The sequence below is a fragment of the Mustela nigripes genome, chromosome 1 (genome assembly GCF_022355385.1).
Source record: "Mustela nigripes isolate SB6536 chromosome 1, MUSNIG.SB6536, whole genome shotgun sequence".
Classification (NCBI taxonomy): Eukaryota; Metazoa; Chordata; class Mammalia; order Carnivora; family Mustelidae; genus Mustela; species Mustela nigripes.
Genome location: NC_081557.1, coordinates 49,966,537 through 49,979,442, shown reverse-complemented (window position 1 = coordinate 49,979,442; position 12,906 = coordinate 49,966,537). Strand labels below are relative to the sequence as shown.

The 12,906-nt window shown below is 38.0% G+C and overlaps 1 protein-coding gene across 6 annotated transcripts in view; it reads left to right on the top strand.

Moving 5' to 3' along the window:
• The window catches only part of C2CD3 (C2 domain containing 3 centriole elongation regulator), a 151,800-nt gene that overhangs the window by 53,990 nt on the left and 84,904 nt on the right, over positions 1 to 12,906 (top strand). For all 6 annotated transcript variants that reach the window (XM_059410512.1, XM_059410520.1, XM_059410502.1 and 3 more), the window contains exons 12-15: positions 2,938 to 3,056; positions 4,793 to 4,915; positions 8,066 to 8,560; positions 11,642 to 11,793. In XM_059410512.1, coding sequence (XP_059266495.1) covers positions 2,938 to 3,056; positions 4,793 to 4,915; positions 8,066 to 8,560; positions 11,642 to 11,793 — 889 coding nt within the window. The remainder of the gene's footprint in view (positions 1 to 2,937; positions 3,057 to 4,792; positions 4,916 to 8,065; positions 8,561 to 11,641; positions 11,794 to 12,906) is intronic.

Sequence of the window (12,906 nt, the reverse complement as noted above, 5' to 3'; positions counted from 1 at the left end):
TGATTTGCATTTCCCAATAACTAATGGTGTTGAGTGTGTTTCCCGGTGCTTATTGTCTGTTTGTGTATCTTAGAGAAATGTCTGTTGCAATTCTTTGTCCATTTTTAAGTTGTTACCGGATTACAAGAATTCTTTATATATCCTTTATATATCCTAAGGTCCTTATAAGTTACATAAGGCCCTTATGAGTTACATATTCTGGATATGAAACTATTGCGAGAGCTTTGATTTTGAGTATTTTCTCCCATTAGTGGGCTGTCCTTTCAGATTCTAAGTACTATCATTTATAGCACAAATGTTTTGAATTTTACTCTTGCCCAATTTTTTTCTTTTTTTGCATGTGCTTTTGATACTGTCTTTTTTTTCTATTTTAAGGGTTTCTAATACAAAAAAGTAAAAGGTTAATATAATAAACATTTATGTTCCTGTTATCCAAAGTTATATAACTTTATAACAGATTTTGTGAGTTTCTTTGCATTGGTTATCCAGTTTGATCCATGAACAGTTCATCAGTATTGAATTCCTTCTCTGGGAGGTAGTTTATTTATTTATTTATTTTTCTCTGGGAGGTAGTTTAAAGAGTAAAAGATATGGTCCTAATTCTCCTACACATTCAAGTAACATTCCAGTACAGCCTGGTAATGATGGATTTTTAAATTTTTATTTTGCTTTGTTTTATTTGTTTTTTTAACTAGATAGAATCCATTCACTTGGTTCAAAATCTTTGTAGGCAATGTTGTAAATTTTCTATTATTCCTAAGGTATTTCATGCATATTTAAGCAAGTATGTTTATCCTTTTCACCCTCTCATTTTAATCCAAGTATTAGTGTACCTTATGCCCTGTTCTGTACGTTGTCTTTAACAGTGTATCTTAGTAATTTTTTTCATACCAGGACATAAAGAACTCAGTCTTCCCAGTCCTTTCTGGCCACATAATATTCCCTTGTATGACTATGCCATAACTTAAACACCTCTTATTAATATATTACTGTTTAGGTTGTTTTCAGTCTTATTGTTAAAAACGGTGATTCAATAGAAAAATTTTGAACATGCATCATTTCTCATTTATATGAGTATATCCAGTACAAACATTAAAAATACTTATTTACTCTTCCTTTACATTTTTAATAATTTAAATTTAGTTTAACCAACATATACTTTATTATTACTTTTAGAGGTAGAATTTAGTGATTCATCAGTTGCATATAACACCCAGTGCTCATTCCATCAAGTGCCCTCCTTAATGCCCATCACCCTGTTACCCCACCTCCAGCAACCCTCAGTTTGTTTCCTAGAGTTAAGTCTCTCACAGTTTGTATCCTTCCGTGTTTTTAGTTGTTTTTTTTTATTTTTCCTTCCCATATGTTCATCTGTTTTGTTTCTTAAATTCCACATATGAGTGAAATCATGTGATATTTGTCTTTCTCTGACTGACATATATCATTTAGCATAATACCCTCTAGTTCTACCCAAGTCATTGCAAATGGCAAGATTTCATACTTTTTAATGGCTGAATAATATCCCAGCATGTGTGTGTGTGTGTGTGTGTGTGTGTACACACATACTACATCTTCTATTTTATCCATTCATCTATCGATGGACATCTGGGCTCTTTCCATAGTTTGGCTATTGTGGACATAGCTACTATAAACATTGGGGTGCATGTGCCCCTTGGAATCACTATATTTGTATCCATTAGGTAAATACCTTGTAGCACAATTGCTGGGTCTTAGGGTAGCTCTATTTTTAACTTTTTGAGGAACCTCTTTTCTGTCTTCAAGAGTGATTGGGCGCCTGGGTGGCTCAGTGGGTTAAAGCCTCTGCCTTCAGCTCAGGTCATGATCTCAGGGTCCTGGGATCGAGTCCCACATCGGGCTCTCTGCTCAGCAGGTAGCCTGCTTCCTTCTCTCTCTCGCGCGCGCGCGTGCGCGCTCTCTGCCTGTCTCTCTGCCTACTTGTAAAATAAAATATTTTTTTTTAAAAAAACATTAAAAAAAAAAAAAGAGTGGTTGCACCAATTTGCATTCCCACAGTGTAAGAGGGTTCCCCTTTCTCCATATCCTTGCCAACATCTTTTTTTTTCCTGTGTTGTTAATTTCAGCCATTCTGACCGTTGTTCCATTCTGTAGATATAGCAAAATTTGTTTATTCATTCATCTGTTGATGAGCACTTGGGTTGTTTATAATTTTTAACTATTACCAATAAATCTGTTATAAACATTCTTGTACAAGTATTTGTATGGACATATATTTCCTTTTTTCTCTCTCTCTTTTTTTATAAAGAGTTTATTTATTTATTTGACAGAGATCACAAGTAGGCAAAGAGGCCGCAGAGAGAGGAGGAAGCAGGCTCCCTGCTGAGCAGAGAGCCTGGTCCGGGGCTGGATCCCAGGACCCTGAGATCATGATCTGAGCTGAAGGCAGAGGCTTTAACCCACTGAGCCACCTAGGCACCCCCTGAGCGCATATGTTTGACATTCATTTCTCATAGCAAAACTAGAGCAACAGAGCACTGCTTATCTTCTCTGTACTATATGCAGGGTTTTCTCTTTGTCTCTGCTCCTTCAATCCCTACAACCCTAACACTTTTGTGAAATTATGCTGACTAGATTTCTTTTTTTAATTTTTAAGATTTTATTTATTTATATGAGAGAGAGAATGTATAAGCAGGGGGAAGAGCAGAGGGAGAGGGACAAGCAGACTCCCTGATGAGCACAGACCCCAACTGACTGCAGGGCTCAAAACCAGGACCCCTGAGATCATGACCTGAGTAGAAGTCAGACCCTTAACTGACTAACCCACCCAGGTGCCTGACTAGACTTCTGAAAGAGATTTTAGTTAGATTAAAAGAGAAGCAGGTTGTGTCAAAGCTCGGATTGATGATGGCTGTAGTTGGGTGGACTGACATGTGCTTATGTGTTTGGTTCTCCTTACAGTGGTGAATTTCCAGCAGCGATTTGTGTTTCCGGTACATTTTGGTGGCCCAATGATAGAACACTGGTGGAATTCCAACCTCACTTTCCAAATTTACACAAAGAAAACCCCACAGAAAAAGGTACTTAAGTGATTTTGACCTTCGCCTTATCAATACACTAGGGAATTAGAATATACTTAAAATTATATTCCTACCTAAACTAGGAATTTCTCCAGGCTCAACCACTGCTTATTATTGTTTCTAATCTCTGTTTGCTATTTGTTATAAGCAAGATATACTAAAGACCCTACACAAACACACTAGCAAATTTAATCATTACAACTCTGTGAATTAGGTACATTATTATCTTTATTTTATAGACAAAGAAACTGAGATTTGGTGAAGTTCAGTAACTCGTTTAAGATCACTCAAGCTAATAAAAGATAAAGCCAGGCAGGACTCTACCTCGTGTTCTGACTTTAGACCCTAAGTTCTTAACCTCTTCACTGTATTCCCTGCAACAGAGAGGGGACTATTTGAACTGATACAGGTTATAAGCCTTAATTTGAGACTCTATTTCTTATTTTCAGGTAGAATATATAGAGGTCCAAGATAATACAATGTGGATAGCAGTTTTGATCATCTTATAAACTTATTCCAAGTTTATAAAATTCACTTGCAATTGGTACAGCATAAATCGATAAACTATGTCCTGAGTAGTTTTTAACTTATTTTAGTAAAACTACTGAAATCTTTCTAATCTTTGATCTCCTCTTGGTATGGATAGCATGAGGAATGTATCTTGAGGGTTTGTTTTTTTTTTTTTGTCTTTTCAGAGGATATAATTAATACAAGTTCTTTTTGAAGAATATACTAAAATAAGAAGAGGTGGAAAAACACATAATTCTACAACCTCAAGACTGCCTCTGCAAATATTTCAGTATATTTACATTGAATCACCTAGCTAATGGCTTCTTTCTAATAAAAGAGTTGTACGTGTTTTTGGCAGAGAACTTGAGAAAATATTTCTGAAAAGCAAAAACTATCTATAATCCCATCACCAAGAAATAACTGTTAATATTTTTGTTTCACTTCTGTTTTTTTTCAAATGGTTACAATACATTGGCAAATCTTTGACAGTATTGGGATAATTTTATTTACAGTTTTTTTATCCTGCTTTTTAAAAAATTTAACATTATGTTTATAAATATTTGAAGATTTGCTGTATATTACTTAACACCCTCTTTTTACCAAACATGGTAAATACTGTTCATACTGTTCATATTATTTCAGATTTTTTGTAAACGCTATTGACTGTATATTATTGCATTATAACAATTTGCTGTAATTAACTTAATTCCTGATTATTGGACCTCTTGTTATTTCTAATTGTTAATTTTTGAAGTATACATATTTGTCTATAAGCTTTTTATGTATTTGTTACTTCTGTAGTATAAATTCCCAGAAGTGGAACTACTGGGCTTAAGAGTGAATATTTAAAGCTTCTAATATTTAATGCCAAATTTGCTGTTCAGAAGTATGTTGCCAGTTTATATTCCCAATTTCACACGTTTTGAAGTTGAACCCTTTTTGTAAAGAACTAACTCTTAAAATAGAAAAAAGATTTTCTTCCAACCTCTTGGTAACTCATGAAACCCTCTATAATCTTCTAGAGAGAAGTAGTGACCCCCAGAATGGGGACAAAAGTATGGCAGAATGTAGGTTGCCACTTAAAGATGCCTCAATCAAATAGTTAAGCTATTTACTTCATAAAGTCTGGGCTCCTTTCTAAGCTGTACTATGTTATCACTTCAGTTAAAATACCCTGTGGCTTGTCTTTAATTTAACCTAAAGTTTTTCTTTTTTTCTTCTCTCAGCCAGAAGTCATTGGATCTGCATCACTGCCTTTACGAACTGTCATTCAGTCTGAGTTGCTTTCTTTCAGTAACCAGCTTCCAGTGCAACAAGAGAATGGTCAGACTCCACTGGGCCCCCTTAAGGTACATAGATACACATTCAGGTAGTCAAGTATTATGAAGCATATCTTACTGGCTGGCACTGAATGAGAAAAATCAGAGTCTCTCCTCTTGCAACTTCTGTTAAAATAGGGCAGCAGAGTTGCTGTGAAGGAAATAAACAGTAAAATGTGAAAGTGAATATGTGGGAGAAAGTAGGGGGCTTTTGGTCAGAGAAGGTCTAAAGAAGTGACATTTTAGGTAAGATTTGAAGGAGAGGAAGAGGCACCAAGTAAAAAGTAGAGGGAAAATCATACCAAAGAAGGGGAATAACACATGCAGAGGCCCTAAAGCAGTGTCGTTGCCATAGGATAGGGAGCCAGGAGGGAGAATGGTAAAAAATAAGATTGGACTGGCATGTGGAAGCCATATCATTCAGAGCTTTGTAGATCTATGTAAATGGTTTAGATTTTATCATAAGAGCCAAGAAAGGACATCGAAGTGGGACAGTGACATTTGAATTACCTTTTTTTTTTTTGAGAGAGCAAGCACAAGCAGGAGGGGCAGAGGGAGAGGGAATCTGAAGCAGACTTCACGCTGAGCATGGAGCTCAATGTGGGGCTCAGTCCCACAACCCTGAGATCACAATATAAACCAAAACACTGAGTCAGATGTTTAACCAGCTGCATCACCTAGGCACCCTGATTTACATTTTTAAAAGGTAACTGTGGAAAATACATTGTAGGGGACAAGAAGAAAAATAGAAACTTACATTAGTCCAGAAAAGAGATAACTGATGGCTTGGAGTAGAGTAATTGGATATAAACAAGGAAAAAAGTGACTGAGTTTATGGTCTGGTGGAATGAATTCTGATGTATAATTCTTTGGAGAGAGGGTTCTTTCCTTGTATTCAAAAGCTACAGGATTTCTTAGATGGCACAATTTGAATGTGTGGCTTCAATATAGCATTGTCTTATTGTTCTTGTGAGCTTTTAAAATAATCACAGCCAGGGGCACCTGGGTGGCTCAGTGGGTTAAAGCCTCTGCCTTCGGCTCGGGTCATGATCCCAGGGTCCTAGGATTGAGCCCCACGTCGGGCTCTCTGCTCAGCAGGGAGCCTGCTTCCTCCTCTCTCTGCCTGCTTCTCTTCCTACTTGTAATCTCTGTCTGTCCAATGAATAAATAAAATATTAAAGAAAGAAAAAAAATAATAATCACAGCCATACCTATGACATTTCCATGGCTCTTCATTATCCAAAAGATAAAAATACAGGGCTCCCCATAAGGTCCTAGCCTATCACTTACAGCTTCCCTAGAATCAATAAGGTATCATGCTGGTTTTTACCTCCATGGTTTTGATCTTGATTTTCACCCTACTGCCTCCTCTTGGAAGCCCTCTCTGCCTACTTTTTGGTCTTCTCAGTAATAAATAACATTTAGTTTTAAAGACTGGTGTGATTGTCATTATGAAAAATTAACACTACATTTCTCTTCCATAATCAAAAGTTTTATTTTTTGTTTGCCTAGTTCAGTTCTGGACTGCAAGTTTAAAAATCAGAAAAGAAGAATTAATGGAACTGATGGACTAGAAATTGTTTTTGTCCTGGCTATATTGTGGGAAATACTGTTCTAGATAGATTGCTGTCCATAATTAATAGCAAGAAAGAAGTTTGCTGTGGGTTTTAAATAAAGGGAACAGCAAGTCCCCTTTTATTCCTAATGACTTTAAACTTAGAGAAAAATTGCAAAAATAGTACAAAGAACTCACATACCCTTTACGGAGACTCACCAATTACTAACATTTGTCACATTTGCTTTATAATCATCTACCTCCTGTCTCTCCCTTTCTCACTTGTCTTTTTTCCTTTGTCTCCCTCTGCATCCCCCCCCCACACACCCACACACAATTTTGTTCTGAACTATTTGAGAATATGTTATAGACATCTTGCATCTTTCCCCCCAAATTCTTGTATTTCCTAAGAACAAGGACATGATCAGACACAACACTGTACAGTTATAAAAATCAACTTAACCTTGATAATGTCCACAGTCCATATGCAGATTTCACCAGTTGTGCCAATACATCCATTTATAGAATTTTTTTTCCAGTCCAGGATTACCTATCACATTTGTCATCTCTCTCTAATCTCCTTTATTTTTTTTTAAAGATTTTGGGGTGCCTGGGTGGCTCAGTGGGTTAAAGCCTCTGCCTTCAGCTCAGGTCATGATCCCAGGGTCCTGGGATCGAGCCCCACATCGGGCTCTCTGCTCAGCAGGGAGCCTGCTTCCTCCTCTCTCTCTCTGCCTGCCTCTCTGCCTACTTGTGATCTCTCTCTGTCAAATAAATAAATAAAATCTTTAAAAAAAAAAAAAAAGATTTTATTTATTTATTTGACACACAGAGAGAGATCACAAGCAGGCAGAGGAGGGGGGAAAGCAGGCTCCCTGCTGAGCAGAGCGCTCAATGCAGGACTCTATTCCAGAACCCTGAGATCATGACCCAAGCGGAGCCAAAGGCAGAGGCTTAACCCACTGAGCCATCCAGGCACCCTCTAATCTCCTTTAGTTAGTCTGTAACAGTTTTGCAACCGTTCTTTGTCTTTGAGTACTTTGATATTTTTTAAAAATAAAGCCTGTTATTTTGTAGACTGTCCTCCATTGAGGTTTATCTGTATCACTTACCACTATAATGATTGTAAGGTGATGATTTTCTAACTCCTCCCTTATGTTTTTACTAGTTGCGTTCTACTATACAGAAGAGTTGTCCTTTCTCCCATATTTATTTTTATTGGGATAGACTCATGGACTTTTACATTATTCAATAGGTTCTAATCCATTACTATTATTATTCATTTTGATGCTCAGATTGTCCCAGATTTGGCCAATGTGAGCTCCTTTGATTGAATTCTGTATCCTTTCTCCTTTCAATATGCCTGCATCCTTTTCTGAGCACTTCCTTATTTTCCAGCACAAGATGATGTTCCACGTTCATCTTGTATTATTGATAAATCATCTGGCTAGCTTCTCTTAATCCTAATAAGGTAATGTATATACAGTCTATTAGTGTTCTTACTATTATGGTATTTGAGAATGAGTTAATTATTTTCTAACAATCCAATTTGCCTCTGGCTCCAAAATGCTGATTCTGATTTCAGAAGACATACTTGCTAACTCTCTTCCTTTTGTGTTTTATAGGTAACTATAGAGCTTGTTATAGATAACAAGGATTTCACTGGTGTGAATACTAAATTAAGTAGCAGCACCCAACATAACCCACCTTGTGCTCTTACAAGTCCAAATAAGACACTTTCAGAACCTGGTCAATATGTTACCTGTACCAAAAATCCAGAGAACCTCAATCAAATTCACAAAGAAGCTGCAAAGAAAGTGCAAAATTTGGTGCTCCCCAAACCAAAGTCACCAAGTCCTGTCATATCAAATCCTTCAACCTTCATGAATGTGCCAGCCTCTCACAATTTAGCAAATCAGACAAATGGGTCAACAAAAGAGACTGCTTTGCTATTGCATGTGCTGTTGATGGTTCCAGATGGGAAAGATTTCATTACTGGAGAGTCTGACAAACAACCACCGTGCAATGTTTATTTAAATTGCAAACTTTTCAGCACAGAGGAAGTCACCAGATCTGTCATCGCATGGGGCACAACACAACCAGTCTTTAACTTTTTACAGGTAACTTTGTACATTCCATATCCATTAGGGATGTATGGGGGCAGAGACGTGTGTGTTTCCCAAATCATAATTCCATTATGAAAGAAACCTAGAATGTTCAGACTGGGAGAGACCTTTGTAATTGTCTGTAGATCTATGTATGTAGATCCATTGCCACTGTGGGACTGGAAAAGGAAAGGACATTGTCATCATTTTAAAACTTGTGTCTTCATTTCCTTGTGTTCTGTCTCAGCTTATATGGTTTCCCACTGTTTCTTTGCCCAAGTTCTGAATTGTATTCCTCTCGGCTTCCTCTAGAATTAAACTTTCCCCATTCTTTTCTGTATCTCCAAACTCTCACTCAGTCAACTTTTTAATATATTTTTTCTCTCCTTTATTCCTCTGCTTATTTTAGTACTTATCTTGCTTGATTTCTCTGTAGGATTTGATACTTTTGCTTAAATTGTTTCCTTTCTTGATATTTTTGTAACTCTACTCTGACTTTCTTCCTGAATCAACAAGTATTCTTTTTCAGTCTATGGGCCAGTAGGAAAAGAGTGGTGACCCCAACACTTACTTTCTTTCTTTCTCTTACCTTTAATTACTGTTGCTCCTGTTCATTGTTCCTTGGTACTCTTTCAAACTAGTCCTCTTTTCCCACAGCCACTACGTCTATTCCCATAGCTTCAGCTATTATTTTTATGAAAATAACTTCCAAATCCATATTTCCATGTAGGCCAGCTTTTCTGATCAGGTTTCTGATCTCTCTAACTGCTGGTCATCATCCCCAGATGTGTCAAAAGCACTGTACACTTGGCTTAGACCTAATGTGCCGCCTGCCAAATCAGTGATATTCAATAAAGGTTTTAATTTTAATTTCTCAATAAAAAAGGAATTCAGATATGTCAAAATCTGATTTTATTATTTCTTCCAGATCTGTTCCACCTCCTCCTATCTGCCCTAATTTATATTGTAATGTACTCAGAAACCCAAGCAGAACCTGAGAGGTATCCTCAACTCTTTATTACATAATTATTCACCAAATCCAATAGATGCTGCAAACTTAATTATCTCCAGAATAAATCTTCTTACCTAAACTCAATTGCCAGTGCTTTCATTCACACCCCCTTTCTTATTACAAATGGCCTTCAGTCTAGTCTGTTTCTGGTCTTTCCCTATCCATTCCTTTTTGTATCAGTAAGGATGATCTTTCTAAAACATTAACCTGAATATTTTCCTCCCCTGCTTTAAACTTTTCAGTGATTTCCCCATAGCCTTCAGAATAGAATCCAGATGTCTACTGTGGACTGCAAAACCCTTTAAGAACTGTCTTCCCTTCTGAATTCTTCCCTCCACACTAGATAGTGGCAGTTATGTTCAGCTACTTGAGGTTTCATAAACGTTCTCTTTCCCTACTGCCGGGTCTTTATTTTTTTTTTTTTATATTTATTTATTTGACAGACAGAGATCTCAAGTAGGCAGAGAGAGAGGAGGAAGCAGGCTCCCTGCCGAGCAGAGAGCCCAATGTGGAGCTCGATCCCAGGACCCCAGAACCATGACCCAAGCCGAAGGCAGAGGCTTTAACCCACTGAGCCACCCAGATGCCCCACCGCCATGTCTTTACATGTACTTTTCCTTCTGCCTTGCATTTCCTACTCTACCTTCATGACTCCTATTAAAGGTTTTTGTACTAGCTAACTGCTTTTTTTTTTCCTAAAATTTTATTTATTTATTTGACAGAGATCACAAGTAGGCAGAGTCAGAGAAAGGGGGCGCAGCAGGCTCCCAGCTGGGCAGATCGATGCCAGGTTTCAATCCCAGAACCCTGGGAACATGACCTGAGCTGGAGGCAGAGGCTTAATCCACTGAACCACCCAGGCACCCCTGTACTAATTAACTTCTGTTTATCCTTCAGAATTTAAGGTTACTTTCTGCCAGCAGCTTTCTCTGGAATCTCCCTAAATGTAGGTTAGGTCGCTATGTTTCACTCTTTTTATTTCACAGAACAGAAATGTACTCAGGGTACCTTATGTAATTAAAATTTCTTAGATGGGGCGCCTGGGTGGCTCAGTGGGTTAAGCCGCTGCCTTCGGCTCAGGTCATGATCTCAGGGTCCTGGGATCGAGTCCCGCATCGGGCTCTCTGCTCAGCAGGGAGCCTGCTTCCTCCTCTCTCTCTCTCTCTCTCTCTCTCTGCCTGCCTCTATGCCTACTTGTGATCTCTCTCTGTCAAATAAATAAATAAAATCTTCAAAAAAAAAATTTCTTAGATGGATACAAAAGTAGGTCTGCTCAGGTTCTCTGCTCTTGTCTTTCTCTCATCTTGCCATACATCATTTCTGGTTTCACCCTTTTGCCTTTCATATTTTCTGTTGGTTTTATCCTGGGGCTTATCTCCTCTGCTGATTCAGTTATACTACAGTGTGGGTCCCTTCAAATTGGTGGACCTTTGATTCTACCATTAATTTAACTGACTCGCTCTTAGCTGCAGATCTCTGCTTCTCTTTGTGACTTTTCCTTTCTCTTTCAGCTACTAGCTGACAGGCCAGTTCTAGAATAATTTTACACTGATGAACAGTTAGCTTGTTATTCACCATGACGTTGTTGGGCAGAGCTTTTTGCACTAGGCCATACCACCTAACCCGTGGATTGGCTGCCCTTTGATTAGGTGCTCAGCACTTGTCTAATCAGTAGCCAGCTTTCTTTCAAAAACATGGGGCGGGGGCAGTAAAAAAAAAAGTATCTCTCAGCTGGGGTTTACAAATGGGTTATTTGGCCTTAGAACTAGGCTTGGCCGAGGTGGGCAGGCAGTGATTGACATGTCTCACAACCTTCTCTGTGTCGTCAGAGCCCCATCTGTATGAGATTTGTCATCAGAGAACTCATACCATTTTGTATTTGGCCTTTATATGTTGGTCACTTACACCAAACTGACTTCTCTTGAGGATACAGAGTAGGTTTTATTTTAATGTCTTCAGCTCCTAGCACTATACTTGGCTTTCAGTTCAAATTGAGCTTTCAGTTAGTACTTGTTGAATAAAAGCATAGATTAATCCTTTGTCTCAGGTGAGGGTTTTTGTTTTTTTGATTGTCCTCTCCCCAGGTGATTCCTGTCTCTCTGTCTTCCAAATACCTGGAAAGGCTGAAGAACAACGTGATGGTAATTGAAGCATGGAACAAATTGCGGAGCCCTGGACAGGACAAGTTGCTTGGGCTGGTGAAACTCCCCCTCCATCAGTTTTACATGTCATTCAAGTAAATAGGATCTTTTGGAGTGTTCTTTACTTTTCATCTTTAGCTTTGTATGGACTGAAGAGGAATTCTTTTGGTTTGCAAAAATAACTAGCGCGATAAAACCTTAGAGGACTTTTCTCAATTTTACCACAATTGCTTCACTTTCTCCTGTGTTAAAACAGTTCTACAATACTGCTTACCATGTTTCAGGCCCTGTGCTAAGAACCTCACAAATATCAAGTCCTTTAATCCTATTAGAGTTTTCTAAGGCAGGTAATTTTTATTTCTCGTTTTACAGATGAGTTATCAAAGGCGCAGAGGATTTAAATAACTTGTTATATATATTGTAAGTAGTAGAACCAGGGTTAGAACCCAGCAAGTTCTGCTGCTTCACCAAGAAGCTCTACTGCCAACCCTAATCCTAACCTCACAAAACTAATGGTTTAGTTCTCTCTCACAAAACCTTTAGTACTGTTTATTTCACCTATTTGCAAGATTTCTATACTGAGTGTTGTCTTTTGGACCTTCACATTTGATCACTGTACCTCACTTTTCACTGTGCCACACCCCAGTGGGGTATTGATTTATCTGAAGGTTATTTCTGTCCTCACTACAGACTGTTCATTTTTTCTTTTGGTTCATGGTACTGATTTTTAGTTATTTTAGTGTTGACTTCTTTTGTAACAGCCTTCTTACGGTTCTGTGTTTTAAATGCTGTTTTACATTTTACGGAGAGCCCTTTTGTGGGCGCAGTTGACGAGAGCCTTTCTGTAACCCTGGGAAACTATTGTCATTATCCCCTTTTTACAAATTAGGAAATTTATCCTTTGACTTGCAGAAGTCAGCCTCTTTGGCTTTTCATCATCTATAAAATGAGGGTAATGATAGACACCACTGTCTTCCTTATGGCACAATTGTGACAGTCCAGTGAGAAAATAAGTGGGTAAGCCTTCTGTGAACAGTGAAATACTTATAATAGTAACAGTAGAAAGCATGGTCAGGCTAAGGAGTGCTGCTGGAATCATGCCATCTGTCAACTGTAGGCTTTTTCCACTTTTTTAGTTATGATTAATGTGGTCTCATACTTCCCTTCTCACTTCATTAGACCCCATTCTTTGCTGAAAGAGCATAAAA